The sequence below is a fragment of the Octodon degus genome, unplaced genomic scaffold (assembly GCF_000260255.1).
Source record: "Octodon degus isolate 3935 unplaced genomic scaffold, OctDeg1.0 scaffold00145, whole genome shotgun sequence".
Taxonomy (NCBI): domain Eukaryota; kingdom Metazoa; phylum Chordata; class Mammalia; order Rodentia; family Octodontidae; genus Octodon; species Octodon degus.
Window position 1 is genome coordinate 4,235,485 of NW_004524721.1, and position 18,317 is coordinate 4,253,801.

At 42.3% G+C, this 18,317-nt stretch overlaps 1 protein-coding gene across 1 annotated transcript in view; it reads right to left on the reverse strand.

The window, feature by feature from the left end:
• The window catches only part of Gad2 (glutamate decarboxylase 2), a 79,713-nt gene that overhangs the window by 55,507 nt on the left and 5,889 nt on the right, over window positions 1–18,317 (reverse strand). The window contains exons 5-8 of the mRNA XM_004641882.1: window positions 17,318–17,408; window positions 16,675–16,787; window positions 14,573–14,688; window positions 2,815–2,894 (exon numbers count right to left, since the gene is read on the reverse strand). Of these exons, the coding sequence (XP_004641939.1) occupies window positions 2,815–2,894; window positions 14,573–14,688; window positions 16,675–16,787; window positions 17,318–17,408 (400 nt within the window). The remainder of the gene's footprint in view (window positions 1–2,814; window positions 2,895–14,572; window positions 14,689–16,674; window positions 16,788–17,317; window positions 17,409–18,317) is intronic.

Here is an 18,317-nt window from a genome sequence, read left to right on the forward strand (position 1 = left end):
TGGGCTTGCCGCTAATAACCTATTATTTTCCCTCACTAGAAAATTTCCTTTCAAAGGGCCAGCCAAATAGCTCAGTGGATTAAAGTGCCTGCAAGCAGGCTCAGGGCCAATCTCTGATTCCCGGGCCTGCTGTGCAGGCCCCGCCCCTGGGGCATGCTGAAAGAGCAATTGAGACTGTGCGTGGTGGCACACACCTGCAATCCCAGCTCTTGGGAGCCTGTAAACAGGTGGACTATAAGTCCGATCTAGTAGTGAGACCCTGAACACCCTGTAGACCCTTCCCTAAAAATACAAATACAAAAAAAAAAAAAAAAAAAAAAAAAAAAAAGAAAAAGAAAAAAAAAATTTCCCTTCAATTGGAAACTTCTACCAAAGAACCAGATAAAACCTACCATCTCACTCACTGGCAAACTAAAGTGCAGAGTTGGAAAGAGTAACTACAAGGAATGAACACCTTAAAGAGCAGGTCTGTATTCGAGTTTGGTAAACTCTGGATGAACCTCACAAAGATGTTAGAAGAAATAAGAATGTAGGGATTCAACTGGCCAGGCTTAAGTGACTTTTTGACTGTACATCTGATTTTCTCTAGGACATAGCAGAAAGAAAATGGCTGCCAAGAGTGGTTCTGAACATGACTGGAATGGTGAGAGCATGTGATTTTGCTCCTGACCCCAGATACTTCAGCTTCACTCAAACCATGAAGAGCAGGCTCTTGTCTGAGATTCATACTGATACTGTGAACTATCGATGTAGAACTGAAGAGTACATGTAGATACTAACACAGCTTTCATATTTTCTCAACGTGTTCTAATACGGTAGTATTTGGAGGATAGACTGGTAGAAGCCTTTAAAAGGTAGCCCGCCTGAATTATCCTTTATTTAAAAATATTCACATAATTTAAGTTAGTGTTTATATAAACAAATAATCACAAACAGAGGAGTTGAACACTCATAAAGATATGCACTGAAGGATGGGAAGGTTATCTACAGCAGTAATACCAGAAACAGGGAAATGTACAGCAACACACTAATACTTTGCACTCACCCTGTGCTATGTATCGTTTTCAGAATTTCACATTTGTCTTTATAACAGTTCTATGAAGGAGGAGCTATTATGTTTTTCCTTTTTTCAGATATGGAAACTGAGGCACAGAGAGGTGTTTGCTAAAATTGGTGCTGGAGCGGAGGTCAAACAGTTCAGCAGCAGAGGCAGCTCTGTGAAGTACTCTGATGTTTGCTGATATTACAGTTAAGTAAGTTTATGTTTGTAAGAATGTCAGCCAATATGTTATCATGTCTAGTAAGAATGAGAAATAAATCATGAATGTACAAAGGAAAACAAAAAGATAAAAAGAAAGAACAAACCTGAATGTTTAGAAACAGAGATTCCAGGGTCTAGATAACACTGGGTGACAAAACTATTATTTTTTTTTATTGTTTCCAAAGAAGCAAGTGTTGCTTTTGAATAATAAGAACTGTCACCTATTACTGTGAATGCTTTCATTTGGCTTCCTGCTTTCACCCACATTTTCCCCCTTTGCTTTGCTTCATGATTCCCTTAGAGTTTTTTTCTTCCTAGGTCTCCCCATTTCATTTTTTATCTTTCCTACTTTCTTGCTTCCTGTATTTTCCTATGAGGCTCATGAACAGAAAGAGAAACCCCATTCTTCATGGTCACCTGCTGGTCCACTGGAATTCAACTCAAGACACCCACTAACTGGGTTAGAGAGCAGGGCCAGTGGGTACAGGGAGCCTGGGGCCTGGATCAGTGACTCTTTCCTGAGTTCTAAGCTGCTCACTCCACTTGGGTGCACACCTTCCCACTCCCACCAGCTTCGACAGGCCCATTGCTCAAGCCCCACAACACATGCATTCCCTGTGGCTCTGCCTGTGATACTTAGTAATTTGTGACCAAGCCTACCTTCCTTCCACTCATCCCACTCATTCCAATTTGAAAACTCAGCTTCAGGTCTACTTGTTGCATGTATCCATGCCTTACTGATGTACAGGTGGTGGTCTTTGCACCACAGAATCGAGCCATACATTTATCTCTTTCTGATGCTACTAACACCATCCCATTTAGGTCAGATGCTGCCCGGGAACTTGCAGGATGACCCATGCTTTGTTAGAATCTAGTGACACAATGAGTTATTGGTATCCTGCTGTGCAATGAACAGAGAGGAATAAATAAAGGATTAACTGAATGGCTTATTTTTAATTTAGTGAAAAATCTTCCTCAGCCCTTTAAAGACTGAGTTTAATGTTTTGCACCTTCCAGTCTATAGGCCAGTGGTGCTCCCTAAGCCTGAACATGCTGTAAACTTCTGCCGCAAAGCACAACACCTGATTGTCACATACCTAGAGCATTTGGCTGCCAATGTGAAGGACCTTTCCCCACAGAACTTTTTAGTTCCTGCACAGAGTTTCTGAATGGCCTGGATAGTATGTACTTTCTGCTCCTAATGTGGCCCCCATTCTGTTATCCATCCTAAAGTGATGATTCTTTATAAATCACTGCTCCAGGAACCTGCTACCACTAAAGTGCCCAAGTGATAAATGTCCTTTGGCACCATCTTAGTAAGGTCTATTTGATTGATTTAACAAAGGTTCCAACTCAGTTTTGGGCCATGAAAGGCTAGACGGTGTTCAGAACCTCTGGGGACTCCCAGCAAGAGCCCAGGTAGAAAAACAAGGTGAACAGCTCTGGCCACCATGGAGGTTGGGTCGTTGCCCCACGGGCACCAGGCTGCAGACCTAGAGGTCTCTGTGTGAATGTCAAACTGCTAACCACCAACGCTGTAGATCTGTGCTCACCTCTCATCGCACTTAATCAGAATCACGCTGTCTGTTCCAATCCCCAAGGCTGCAGCTCCCTTTTTGAGAGAAAAATGACTCTGTAAAAAAAGCATATTTGCAATTAGTGTCACACAAAGATAAGACCCATTTTCCTCTGCTGTTTTTTTCCCCTCTGTTCCTAGTCTGTAGCTCCAAAGTATGAGCTGCTAAGAAAAAATAGCATACTTTACTGATGCTTTACAAAATAATCGTGTTTGTTTGTCACAACTAAATTTTGGAGCAACCCAAATGCCCATTGGCCAAGCAATGAATAAAAAGATGTAGTGGGGCTGGGGAGATAGCTTAGTGGTCTGAGGGCCTGCCTGGCAAGTGCAAAGACCGAGGTTCAATCCCCAGTACTACATGCCACACTGGCCCCGCACCGTGGCGGTCACTGAAACTGGTGTGGTGGTACACGCCTGTAATCCCAGCTCTGAAGAGACTGAGACAAGAGGGTCACTATGAGTCTGAGCTGTGTAGAGAGACCCTGTACCAAATAAATAAATAAATAAATAAATAAATAAATAAATAAATCTTTAAAAAAAGAAATGTTAGTTTTATATAATGGAGTATTTCTGTTATACAGAAAGATAAACTGGAGACTTTTATAGGTAAATGGATGCAACTAGAGACTGTGCTTATAAGTGAAATAAATCAGATTCATATGCGTAAACATTGTATTGTCTCCTTAGTGTAAGAAACTGAGAGGGTAAATAAGATCCAAAAGGTACAACAGATACTGTGAAAGGAAAGAAACTACTCAAAGGAAAGAATAACTGAGGAAAGGAGAAAAGAGAAAAGAAGGAGAAAAGAAGAAAGGAGGAAAGAAGAAAGGGGGAAGGAGAAAAGAAGAAAGGGGGAATATATAAAATAATTCGTGTTAGTACATTTGAAAGGAATAGTCAGTGCTTATATTATTTGATCAATTTTGCATGCATATATCTTATGATCTGAGCAACTACTTTGAAGATAACAATATGTAATATAATAACCATTGTTAATTTCCTATCATCTTGTTTTGAAATTCTATATCATTTTCATTGTCTTTTTTTTTTTTTTGCGGCACTGGGGATTGAACTCAGGACCCTGCTCTTCCTTTGACTTTTTTTTTTTTTTTTGTATTCAGGACAGGGTGTACAGGGTGTGTAGGGTCTCACTATGTAGAGTGATTATGGCGTGCAGTACCGGGGATTGAACCCTGGTCCTTGCACTTGCCAGACTCATAGTGATCCTCCTGTTTACAGCCTCCCAAGAACAGGGATTACAGGAGTACACCACCACGCCCAGTCTCAACTGCCATCTCAGCACACCTGGAGGCGGGGCCCACACAGCATGCCAGGGGATGAAATTTCCAGCCCCTGCATCTGACTAAGCAGGCGCTTTAATCCGCTGAGCTATTTGGCAGTTTATTTTTTGTTTAAAATAATTTTTTAAAAAAATGTATTTAGCATGGGGTCTGTAGAGTCTCACTACACAGATTGGACTCGTAGTGATCCTCCTGTTTTCAGACTCCCAAGGGCTGAGATTACAGGCGGGCATCACCACGCCCAGTCTCAGTTGCAGTCTCAGCACGCCCTGGGGGAGAAGCAGGCACAGCACTCTGGGATTGAGCCCCCGTCCCTGCGCCTGCCTAAGCAGGTGCTTTAGTCTGCTGAGCTTTAGTCTCCCTGCACCTGCCTAAGCAGGTGCTTTAGTCTGCTGAGCTATCTGGCTGGCCTTAAAAAATTATTTCTTTGGAAAAAAACAAACAAAAATAATTGTGCTGAAAGACATATAACTTAAATGCACATAGTTTAAATACCATCTTAAACACTTTTAAGTAGAATTGTTCTGGCAGTTCCAAGTGTGTCTGCACTGTTGTGCAGTCGGTACCACCATCTGTCTCCAGAAGCCTTTTCATCTAGACACCCGGAACTCTGCCCCCTGAATGACAACTCCTGTTCTCCAGCCCTGCAAGCGCCACCCTACTTCCTGACTCTGTGAGCTCGGCTGCTCTCCGTGTCTCACATGCATGTCCTCCCACCGCATTTTCTTTCTCATGACCAGTTTTTGCACTTAGCATGATGTTGTTAGAGTTCACCTATGCAGCAACTTGTAGAATGCCCTTCCTTTTTGAGGCAGGCTATCACTCTGTGCACATGGAGATCACATTTTGCTTAGACATCCACCAGCCAAGGACACTTGGGTGGCTTTCAACTCTTGGCTACTGTGAATGGTGGGTCAGATACATGGCTGTACACATACTTCACTGAGACTCTGCTTTCACTGTTGGGTAGATGCTTAGAATTTTTTGAGGAACTACTATATTCCTTCCCACAGACTCTATGCCATTTTAAGTTCCTATCAGCAGTGCAAAGAAGTTCCTGTTTCTCCACCATTCTACACCAAGTTCCACATCCTCACCACCTATAATTTTATCTGGCCCTCCCTCTGACCCTTCCTCCCTCTCTCTGTCTCTCCTTCTTTCCCCTTCTCTTTTTCTTTTTCCTCTTTCTTGTTTTAGCTTTGCCTAGGCTGTCATCAAACTCTCAAGCTCAAAGGATTCTCTTGCCTCAGCCTCCCAAGCAGCTGAGACTACATGCATGCATCACCATGCCTAGCTTGTAAATTTCTCTCCTTTGGTAACAGCCTTCCTGACTGATGAGAGATGGTACTACATCTTTTCATATGTCTGTTCATCATTTGTACATTTTTTTCTTTGAAGAAATATTTATCCAGGTCCTTTGACATTTAAGAGCATGTCACTGCTTATTTTTTGTTATTGTTGAACTCATGTAAGCTGTGTGTGTGCCCACACGCATGCATGCATGTGTGTTGTACAAGATCAAGCTCAGGGGTGCTTTACCACTGAGCTACATCCCAGATTTTTTTTTTTTTTTTGAGACAGATTCTTCAGCAAGTTACCCAGGTTGGCCTTGACCTTGTGATCTTTCTACCCTGTCCCCAGACTGGCTGGGGTTATAGGCATGTGTCACTACACTTGGCTTCATTCAGGCTTTTTGAAGGAGGACAAAACATTGTTGGAAATCACAACTGGATCTGATAACCCAGAACAACTAGTCATGGAGTCAGTTTTATAGGGTGGGGTAAGCCCAGCCCAACAAGTACACAGTGTACAGCTCTCAGACTTGTATTTTCTACCAAGGAGATGACATTCTGTTTCTCTCAAGTTGGGGAAAAATGCATGCGTTAAGTAAGGGGAGAAGTTGGCTCTACCCATAGCACTCTTCATCCCAGAGTTCTTGGAGCGGCTGTTTGCTGTCAGCTGCCTGTCCCGTCTGGGGCAGGTGCAGCAAGGACACATCAGCTACTGGCTGGGAGAGCACAACGGGTCTGTGCGAGAAGAACAGGCCCTGGACAACCCACCACCAGTGTCTATGCTTTTGCTTACTGACTCTGGGCAAGATTCTGTGTCTCAATGTGGGCAATCATTGTGCCATTTGGAGAGCTGAGAAAGGCTAACCTAGCCCAGCTGTTCCACATCTGCCCATCAGCCCCCTGCTATTAACTACAGATCATTAAGCTGTCTGAAAGGAAAGGAAAGCTGGTTCCTCAATTTACATCTCCAAAGGGCTGCTGGCTGGAATTGTAAGTTATTATTTGAAGAGCATGCACTCCCTTTAAATGCTCACTTTCCATTCATCTGTATTCTTTAAAATGCAACAACAAAAACTCTTAACATATTTTAGGGGCTATGTCTAATACTCCCAAGAAGAAACCACACTTATAGCAGCAACAAATAAAATCAACCAATAACAGAGACACTTTGAGGGGAGGACTTTCAAAAGCCCAGTGCAGATAGACATAATAAGAAAGTGCCATTAGCCCCCTTCTCAACCCCCAATGACAAAGTGGATAATTGTTAGCAAGATAACTGGGAACAAGGAGACAAAGCTTAACTGGGTCAGGATTTGTAAAGATGCAAGATTCCCCCTGCCCCAACACAGTGTCCTTGATTTCTCTTACACAGCAGAGGCCAAGGTGCCAAAGAAGAGTGGAGGAAAACAGGGTCAGGTTTCTATCAGCTGGTGTGCAGAACAGGGAGCCAGCCCCCAGCCCCACAAGCACGAGTGCCTCAGATCCTGTCTCTCGCTTGCTCCATGTATCAGATCTTAGGCACAGGCTGCAAATTGCAAATTGGGGCTAAAAGATCTGGTGCACCTGGCCAATGAAAGGACATTTTTTTTTCCTGATCTTTAATGAAAAGAAACAAGGACTCTTAAATGAGGAGCAATTGTCTGGGATAATTGATCACTGTCATGAATTATAAACACACACACCCACACGGAAAGCTTAGAGATGGGGAACAAAGGAGATATGAGGCATAAAAAGAAAATTAGGTACTGAATACCAAATCTGTTTATGTTTTCAGGATGGGGGGCAGAGACACAGCTAAATGGTAACTGCACACAGTGAGGGATCACAGAGAAGGACATGGGGGAGGACACAATTCCTAGTAAGGAGGACGCAATTCCTAGTGAGGAGGAAACAGTGAAGACAGCTTAACTGCCATGTCTCTGTGCTGTGAGGCAGCGTGTGAAGATGCCTTTTCGCTATCTGGCACCGTGTTTACTGAACTAGAGAAGAACATCTGAAGAATGCCCTTCTGGATGCCAGGAAGCCTGGAAAGTCAGTGTCTGTGGAGGACTTAGGATGCCCTGCCAGAGACAGGGCAATAGGGCCAGGTGACATCAGTGGCCTTCATAATGAATGGCCGTGCCACTGTGGGGCTGGGCAGAGAGAGACGGTCCTGAGCGGCTTCAGAAGGCAAAATTACGCCTAATCAGAAGCTCCAAGGATTCACATTTGCTGCTAAATAATGAAGGCTTCTGTCAATAGAATGGCTGCAAAATGAGCTAAGGACCACACCCCCGTCTTCTTCCCCTCATCTGGGGAGAATGACAATAGATCTTTGATGGAATCTAGTGCTTATTTAGGACTAAGTCATACTTCCATCTAAGGATAATAGATATTAAAGTCCATATTATGTTTATGTTATACTAAGTGAAGACATCAGTTTTGATGGAAAGAGTAATTCCTTATTTCTTTTTAAATATGTATGTCATCTAAACACTGGCTTCACATTTCAGCTTGTATTTTATACATGTGCAGAAACACATGGGATTTTATATTTACAGAACACCACATTTAAAAAATAAGCAGATTCTCTGTGTTGAGTGGGATGAGATTGCCCATGGTGAGGGGAGCCTCACCGGAACACTCCATTCAGCCCTGTGCTGGAGGCTGCGGCATGAGCTCCTGTGCTCTTAATGGGACAATAAATTTCCCCTCCCACTGGGGCTGGTGAGAAAGGAAGCCAAATGATGGCAGACCTCAGGGACAAAGCAGCCTCAAGAGTCTTGAATCCCTCCAGCTTGCTAGCTCTTCTCCCTCTATTAGAATTTAGATAAGAAGTCTGAAAAGCTGCAGTAATTCTTTCAAACTATTGTTAGTCATGTCCAAATATGGAACTAAACTCAGATTCAGTTGCCCAGGAGCTCACAGGGCAGTACAGACAGTCCTGGGTTGGGAAGGAGGATACAAAGTTGATGGAGACAGCCTTTGGTGCCCACCACCATCTCCCACCTTGTCTGCTTGCTCCTACCACCTGTGGATCCCAGCCTTCATGGTCTGTATGACTTGGCTAAACTTTTTTTCCCCTCAAAGTCTTGGTACTTGCTGTTTCATTTTCCTGGAAAACCCTTACCTCAGATACTTATATGGCTCCTTCTCTCCTTTGAGGTGGGTCTCTGCTTATGAGTCACCTTCACAGAGAACCATGTATAAACACCTTATAAGATAGTTCACTGCTGCCCTACTCTCTTTTCACCATGGACATTATAGGAAATGTTTATTGGTTTACCATCTGTCCGCTGCTATCACAACAGAGGACACTGCACGAGGTTAGACTTTGCTAGAGTATACAGTTGGAAAATATTTGTTGAACGTTTTGACTATGCAGCTAGAGAACAAGCCCAGAGAATTGCCCATTATTTACTGACGTAAATCCCTAGCCACAAATTCTTCTGTTTATTTGCTTGTTTGACCAGCATAGTGAGACCAGGTCTCGCAGTTTTCCAGGCTTGCCTTGAACTCTCTATGTAGCCCAGACCAGCTTGGAACTTGTGCCAGTTCTCCTGCCTCAGCTTCCTGAGAGCTGGTTCACAAGCATAAAGTAACATACCCTGCTACAAATTCGAATCAATGTTAAGGTGTAGTTTCATTGACTGAGTTAAATGGATCCTAATCCCTCAAATCCAAGGGAAGCAAGTTCAGAGTTCTCCCTGGCACCCAACCCAAAAAGCCTGAGATAGGATCTTTCCTAAGCAGGAACCAGGTACAGGCCCTTTTATCAAGAACAGTTACTCCGGGAAGACAGAAGCAACCAGAGACTACAAATAAAGAAAGACAAAAGGCACACTAGCATAGGAATTGCAGCTTCTAGGCATAAAATCTATCAGTTGCCCATGGACTTGACCTTTTGGTATGAATACTCTTTTGCATGTGGAGTGAATGTGTGTATGGGTGTGTTTGTGTGACCAATGAAAAGAGAGAAGTGGATACTGTTATATAGCAAGATTCTCAACAACTGGAATTGGAAGCTCAGTTTCTAACTTGAGTTGGATTCTGCTTCTACAACCCTTCCTCAAGCCTTGGCACCCTTCCCACTTCCGTGCCTGCAGCACTAGCAGCATTGCCTGTCCTCCTTCACACCCTCTCACACAACACTGATTTGCACCCTACCCACCTTAAGCTCTGAGGGAAATGATGGCTTCATCAGCCTTAGAAACACTGGCCGACTTTGTTTTTGCTTCTGATGATCAACCGGTCTAAAACCGTATTTTTTTGGGGAACACTTTTGTTGTTGGTTAAGATTTACTTTTAGAGTTGAAACCCTCTCTATTAGTCATATGTGCAAACCATTTCTTAAAGCCATTATGAGGATTACGTCTCCATAAAAGTGGGCCAGCATTGGGAAACGAGCCCTGCTTCCAGGAGATGTGGACGTGAGCTGAGCTTGGTGCAGGCAAAGTAGAGTGTGTGAGTCATGGATTTGCCTGAAAGATCCTGCTGTCTGCTAGGATTATCATGAACATTACTCCTAGATAATATTATGCTGTTTCATGGAAGCTATTTCTGGAAAAGCTTTGACACATGAGGACTAAGAGGATTGTGAAACTGAGCTTATGGTTTCAGTTTCCAAAGGATTCAGAGCCACAGATGTAAATTATTGAGTGGAGATCATAACTTCCATGTAAACCTAATCATCAGGTATGGCTTACAGCAATAGTAAGTTTTATTCAAGCTTTACATGAAAACAGCTTATTGGAACAAGCAAAAAATAAGAATAGCTTGCCTTCCTCATGAGTTATGTAAAGTTTTAGCCTTGTTTTGAGTGGTCAGAAAAGAGGTAGCCCTGTAGTGGTAGAACAGAGATAGTGAATGGTTACACAGAAAACCAAAGATGATTCTCCCTTTCCTAATGTGTGGCATTTCTGGCTAGATGCCATAGACTACAGAACTTCCCAATATATAGTTTCCCATCTCTACAGTCCTGAACACACCAAGTTACAAACTCAGTGCTCAAAATATAGGAAAGAACAGTAATTCAGTAGATTAGGAAATTATATTAACACTGGAATAACCAACATGGATAAAGTAAGATTGGAGACAAGATGCCACAAACCTCGGGGCACCCAGTCATAGGACTGTTCAGTCATGCAGCCCAGTTGAAGGAACAGTGTTGGAAGGTTAGGAAACTGAGGCTCTAAACCTGGCTCTGCCGTCAACTGGATGTGAAACCTTGGGCAAATTGTGCCACAATTCTGGGGCTTTGCTTCTTAATACCATAAAGAAAGGTGATTGCTTTTCAAAGATACCTAGGATTTACATAGAGCTTCCTAAGTTCAGGCACTAAGGCAAGGTTCTTATTCCTCAGGCTCTTTCTTCAAGAGTTTGGACTGTGGCAACATCTCAAAGAGCAAGAAGAAATACATCTGCCGCAGGCCCGCCTCAAGTACTGCCTCAGTCACTGGGGTCCTCTCCCCTGCTGAGGTCAATGCTCCAGCATCACTTCCCCTTCCTTCTGTAAGAAAGACACCACCACACAAACTCTGACTTGGTTTACCCTAGAGAAAAAACATTTGAGAAAAGCCTAGGGAATCTCCTGTCTCCCATCTGTGGAGAGATATTTCTGGGATAGGAGCAGAGGAAGTGGTTGTAAAACTAAAGTAGACAGAGGAGACATATCTCCTTGGTCTGACACCAGAAGAAGCTTCATGAAGTGGTACATTGAACAGAATGGGCTGAGGTCTAGAGCTCAAGGAGCTGAAGATGGGGATCATGTGATGTTTCAACCTGAAGTGTCAAGGGCAGGACTGACTCTTACATCTGTCCAGAGTGGTTTGGGATAAGTGTCCAAGGAGACACAGGAGTGTTTAAAATGAGCTCAGAAAGTTTCCTCCAACCCAGCCCTTGGAGCTAATGAAGAGGCTTTCTCTTGAGCTGGAGGAGAAAGTATCATTTAGCATCATCTTCCCCTTGAGAAAAAAACCTCTTGGGCCAGGTGTGATGGTGCACACACCTGTGATCCCAGCCAACCTGGGCTAGATAGTCAGATGTTGACTCCAAAAAAAAGAGGAAGGGGAGAAAAATGAGAAAAGAAGGAAAAAATACAGAAACAAAGTTTTTGTAAATAAGAAGGTGAAGAGGGGTTGAAGGGCAGGTAGGGTAATGGGAAAAATAAAAGAAGCTATATGATCTACAGCTATAAATTCCTTATGATGAATGTGATCATTATGTATATCTAAAATGTACCAATAAACTTAATTTTTGATAGAAATTTGGTTAGGGAAGATACAAAAATATTTGGCCATTCAATGAGTTCTTGGGTATAAAATTTTGATGCAGTTTTTAAAATTTGGTCTCTACAGCAGTGACCTCAGTGGTCTGGGAGACAGGAAACTGGCTGCATCCTGGCTCTCTCTGCCTCACTGACTTAAGGGCTTCATTTTTCAAAACTTGACAACAATCTCTTTTACCTGCCTTACTTTTTTTTTTAATTTTTATTTATTTATTTATATGTGTGTGTGTGTGTGTGTGTGTGTGTGTGTGTGGCCAGCTCAGCCCACCAGGGGGCGGGGCTGGCTGGCATGTGGTGCTGGGGGATTGAACCATGGTCCCTGTGCTTTGCTAAGCTTGTTCTAAGTAGGTGCTTTAGACCACTGAGCCATCTCTCCAGCCCTTTTACCTGCCTTACAAGGTTGTGAGAATCAAACAAGTTTATACGCATTGGAAGTATCTTGGTACTGTCAAATAGTAATCACATGTCAGTCAGTAAACTTTAGAAAACAGTTCATCTTTCCAAAATAGTAATCCTAGGGGTCAAGAAGGATGTAGCTCAGTGGTAGAGAAGTGCCTGGCATGCTCAAGGACCTCAACTGGATCCTTAGTGTCACCACCAGAAAAAGCAATGCAGGCCTACAGGTAGAACCAGCTGGTATCTTAGGAAAGATTCATAACTTGAGTGATCATTCATAATTATGTTGTGGAGACAGGAAAGAGGGTGGTGGTATAGCCAAATTGCCTCTCTCCCGGAGATGAAGTGGGCTCTGTGCTTGCAATCCAAGGGGGAGAAAAGCACACAACATTATTCCCAGGTCACGTGCTCTAGAACGTACTAAATCAATTCACATCAAGTCAGAGCTGAAAAGCTCATGCAGAAACCAGCAGTGGCGAGCACAGTGCACAGGACAGCCTGCTGCCGGGCCAACTGCATTTTAACTTGAAATAGCTTAACAGCCCAAAGAAAAAGATCCCCCACAAGATCAGCTGAGCTTTTTGAGGCTGAATTATGGTGACATTTAGTTAGTTGGTAGTCCAGATACACTTTAGGGAAATAGTCATTGAGATGAAAAATTATATCTTGAATTTTTCCCCTGGAAGAAGTAAAAATATGTGGTACTAGGTATGGTAGACTGAGTAATAGACCCCTGGACTGTTAGGGATCCCACATCCTAACAAAGCAGTGAATATATTATGTGAATATATTATGTTACATGGCAAAAGGGGCTTGATAGATATAATGAAGTAAAAGTTACTGAGATGGGAAATAATCCTAAATTTTTCAAGTATGCCCAGTGTAATCATAAGAGGCTTTATGTGTGAAAGGGGAAGCAGAAGGTTAGAGCCAGAGAAGAAAATGTGGCAGGTGTCAGGGGTTGATTTTAAGATTGGAGATGATCTTCAGCTGGGCTGGAAGATGGAGGAAGATGCCATGAGCCAAGAAAAGTAGGCAGGCTCTAGAAGCTGGAAAGGCAAGGGGAGGGATTTCCTGTAAGAGGCCCCAGGAAGAGCACAGCCCTACTTCTTCCATTTCAGATTCCTGACCTCCAGTGCAGAAAATAATGGCTTCATGCTGTTTTAAACCACTAAGTTTGTGCTTTGTTCTAGTAACAATAAGAGGGAAAAACAATAGGTCATTTCAGGTTGTGGGCTTCTGTTAAATTTGACTTTTTTAAATTGAGGAAAAGTGTTTTACAACTAGCAAAACTCCAAAATATAGCCCAAAACAAGATGCTCAAAACAGTGTTTTTCACAAATAATTATTTGCTTCTTTTCATTCCTTGGCTACTGCTATAGTAATGAACCATAGCCAGTGGTTTTTCAAGCTGTATTTACCCCTTGCTTACTTTTTATAAATACAGCACAATATGAATCCTACTAAAACAGTTAAAAGAAAAGGTCTGTAGTGAGATCTGAGACCCACTATGTTCCCTGCTTTACCCAACTGATGACTCTTTACAGCATCCCTTAGTCTCCCAGTGCACTGTCTTTCTCCTTCTCATCTTCTATCTTCCCTGCCTTCTAAGGGCTTCCTGGTTTCTTGGAGGCAATTATTTTCCAGACTCTCTGAGACAGAGATCATGAAGTAACAGTCTTCTGAATCACATGACAAACAACATTCATCTGACATGTGTTAAGGCCCAGAGAGCTCTGGCTGCCTGCAGGCTGGGTGGCAAGAGGGACTGGAACCAAGGTGCTACACAGATAGCTGCAGGATGGCTTGGGCTCATTTGCTGCTTTACCTCAGGCAGAGAGAGAAAGCTGGTGGAGCTGTGTGGGTAGCTGGACAGGTTGGGCTCCTTGTTTTCATTGTTGTGGTAATGCCATGAGGAATGGCAAAGCTCTTTGAAAACCGAGGAAAGAATACCAGGCTCTTTGCCACCATGCTCAAAAACAAAGACCAGAGCTCTCGGCCTTGGCCTGGCCAGTAGGCCAGCGATAACCAGGAACCTGGACTCCTCTGAGATAAATTTGGGCCCAAAGCCCAAACACTGATATTAAATGGCTCGAGGAACTATGATGGAAGACTATTTATCTGATCATTTGACTGAATTTGTAATCAGAAGGCTCTACCACCAGGGAACTGTAGTCTTAGGGAACATGGCTTCGGTGGGCCAAAGGTGCTCACAGTCACTGTGCACTCTTACTCCCTCTCCATCTCCCAGCACACAATGCCATTACAGAGATGCTAAGGGTGGGGATCCTTCCACTTCTTCTCTGAGGTGTTCCTGAACCTCCAAACAAAGAAGGCCACTACTCGGCTACTCGCCTGTCCTCCTCTCCGTGTTCTCCCAAGAATGCGTTCAGAAACAGAACCGCAAGGATTCAACACTTCCAGCCTCCTAAGATTTACCGCATATAACGTAAACTCGGAAAGGAGGGAAACACATACGTGCTCCGACGTGAAAGCAATGAGCCTGGGGACAGCAGCCATTCCTTTCTCCTTGACCTCTGGAAACATCTTGTAGCGCGCGATCAGCATGGCGTACATGTTGGATATGGCGCCACCTGGAGGACAGCAGCACACAGTTACTTCTACTCCGGCTTAACATTTCACATGCAAGCAGCCTTCTTGTTTTCACTGATTCATAGCCCTTCTTGGACAGGGGAGAAACCCTTATTGGCTGTGCTTTGAAAAGTATTCCTGGGCTCAGAGGCCCAGCTCTGTATTCAAGTCATACACTTCTCTATTTGAGTTTAGTCTCGGATGAAAGGGATGTGATGCCTGGCAAATAACCACAGGTAGGAGTTGCTTCTCCTCTGTGATCCCTTATAGAAAGTTGAGAAGAAACACATATGAAGTCAGTCTCTCTGCTGCCACCTCTGATTTAGGAATATCTACATGACAGTGTAGTATGACTCCTACAGCTTCCTTCTTTGATGGAGAGCACAGTGATGTTTAGGCTCTAGAAAAGGAACCCGATAATCAAGTGTCAGTCTTCTCTGCCTGATGAGTCCCCATCATCCGTGAAGATGGAGCAGTACACCTTAAGTTCCATCTAGCCTAACAGAGCTAGCGAAGAGGGTTCTTTCTCTGAGAGTGTGCTTCCTGGGCCATGCAGGTTCCAAGACCAAACAGGTTAATTAGACCTGGGCCCTCCACAAGTTAGTTCAATTTTCAGTCAAAAGACACAACTGTTCTCTGCCCTTTCTGGGAACTATTAAACTAGAGGACAGATGAGGGTGGTGTGTCTCAGGGACAGCTCGTTTTTACAAGCAAACATGAAAGCAAGTGTGGTAAAGGTAGAAATGAGGTTGCTTTCCCAAACTTATCCAGTTCCTCATGGAAAATCCTTCAAATCATCATTTTCAGGTAATAATGACAAATTTACAAATTTAATCCAAGGGAAAATTAGTACTAAATTTCCTAAAAAATTAAAAGCTAGCTTAAAAGTCCACACAGCTGGTGTTCAACATTTGGAAAAAAGGCTAATTTTCCTTTCCAGTCAGCTAACACTTTTTCCTTTAGCACTTGAAAAATATATGCTATGTATTTAAATACATAGAAGAAAACGGCAGAGCCGAGCTGCAGGCACCCATGCTGCATGGAAGCCCCAGACCAAATCCACTGTCACTTTTTCTTTCCTTGTCTTTCCCCTCATCATCCACTTGTCTTTGGAGATTTGCCAGCACAGTGGCAGGTGTGGCTCTGGCCAGTCCAGCAGGACTTTCTCAGCATGTGATACCTGCCTCTCCTGGGGCTGATTAGGTGATAGCCTGCTCACTAGTGTCTTTTCTGGGTCAATGACTCTCCCTCTCACTGCCTTCCTAACTCTCCTATTTCTTCTCTTCATCAAACCAAGGTCACGCATGAACCCAGCGCACAGTGTTTCATTCCAGGCAGACTCTCTGGGCTGGGAGAGGTGTAAATAAAGGAGCTCAGGATGGAATGGCTGGTCATAAAAGGCAAGATGGAAAAGACTGAGTGAAATGATAAAGAAGAGAAGGAACGAGAAATCTCTCAAAGAAATTACTACTCCTTTTCAGCTCTAAGAAATTATTTCCCATATTTGCTGCCCTCCTTGAAGTGAGTATAAATCAGCATTGTTATTTCATAGACTGGAGCCATGCATCCTTTCTTATTGAGTCTGTCTACCTTGTGATGTACATTTGAAGAATGAATGTTTGATTAATTGAGGCTACTGGTTTTTTTTTTTCCACTAATTCTAGGAATGATACTACAGAGTGAATTCCCTTATTAGGAATCTTTTTTCCACTGTCGCACATTATATATATAGTGTAGGACCACAGAAGTACTAAATAAATACCATCTTTTTATCCTTGTCTAGAACATTAATAACACATTTGAGCTTGGAATAGTTAGACTGGAGGCATACTGATGGTCATTATTTAGCCATACTCATGCTTTTTATCAACACATAGCCCATATAATTTAATCTGAAATATGAGCTAGATACCTAATTTTCTTAGGATCATAGCAAGGCATATCATACCCATAAACAACCACAGATAAAAGCTGAAATATCACTATACCAGGAGAAAATATCCCATCGCCAGAACCACCAGGCCAGCCAATGATTTCTCTCATTTTCTTCAGTGTGACATATTCCAGAAGCACGAACACTGGAGCAATCTCATAGGTGAACCTGAAGTGTAGAAAGGACCAGTTTATGGATGCAACTCAAAGGAATAATTTTTCATTAAAATATAGAATGATTTCCTTTCTCAGAACTTACACTCACAGATGTTATAATTACATTAAATAGAGAGACTAAAAAAAGTCTTCTGAAAGGTTTACTCATTTCTCACAGCCAAGAGCTTTAATTATTAACATATAGGCTTATCATATTCAATAAAGACCATAGAAGGGTAACACTAGGTAAAAGACAACATCTAGTTCAATTTCCACTTTGTTTTATACATCATACATCATTATGAATCCAATATGTCCAAAGACATGCTTTTATATTTTAAAACTTTTGTATAGTTTAGTTGCATTCAAAACATATCAGGTCTATTTTCTGTTAAATAAGGGTGAACAGTCACATAATTCTGAATTTGGAATCACTATTTTAGGAGCTACTTAATTAGAATGGATTTTCATATAAGAAATAGACTTTATGCAATCTTACTAATAATTATCCTGTATTATACAAAGATGTATTCAGCTACTAACATGTTAGTGTTCGCTGTTGATGTCAGCCAGTCTGCAGCCAATCCGACCATATCCAATCCAGTGGAAAGCTGATTGAAATATCTAGGATGACCTGAATGAAGTGGGACACCAGAATTAGGCTTACACTGATGAAAATGCATGCTTCTCACATGTATGATTTTTCTAGCCAAAGAAGCTTGAAAGCTCTTTCAGGAACAGGAATTGAATATACACAAATGTACAAAAAACGTAGTGCATAAGAACACACCCTCTCACATGGAGAACACTGCCTCTAACCACACAGCTACTTTGGGTTTTAGTATTTTTAAAAATACACTTGAAAAATCTCCCTTTAAGCATGTGCTATAAAAAATAACAAATTTGTCTTGCAATCTGGACAGTAGATCATATCGTACTATGCTTTCAGTATATTTGCAAACTAAAATGCCATTGCAACCCTAAACAATTCAAAGACAAGTTATTTGTTTGCTTTCGTGCTGCTAAAAGCCCTTTGTTGAGTTGTTCTGGAAATCAGTCATACCGTGACATCTGCCAGGCATGCCGACATTCATAATAATATCAGTGACAAATGGCCAATGATTATAAAAGACAGGGCAAAAATGAGAAAATAGGACACTTTGCTGAATGATCTGCCCTGGAGTCAAAAAGGTGATGCGTGTCTAAAGATGGCACAGATAAAGCTAATTCTTATCCATCCTTCTCTGCCTGAGTATTTGATTATAAACAATAGAGCTCACTCACAGTTGAGATTTAAAATATATTCAATAGACTGATTGGTCCATTAGCAAGGCTTATCTAATTAATTTCTGAATTTCTCTAAAAACAGATTGACATCCACATACTCCTGGGGACTACTATTTAAAATGTGATTATAAATATCTCATTAGAATTATGTCTCCTCATCTTGACTTATAAAGCCTATCAATAAATCCATACTTTTCTTAGCAACAAAATATTTGGAAGATGGACAATTATGGAAATAGCATCTGATAAAAGGTAC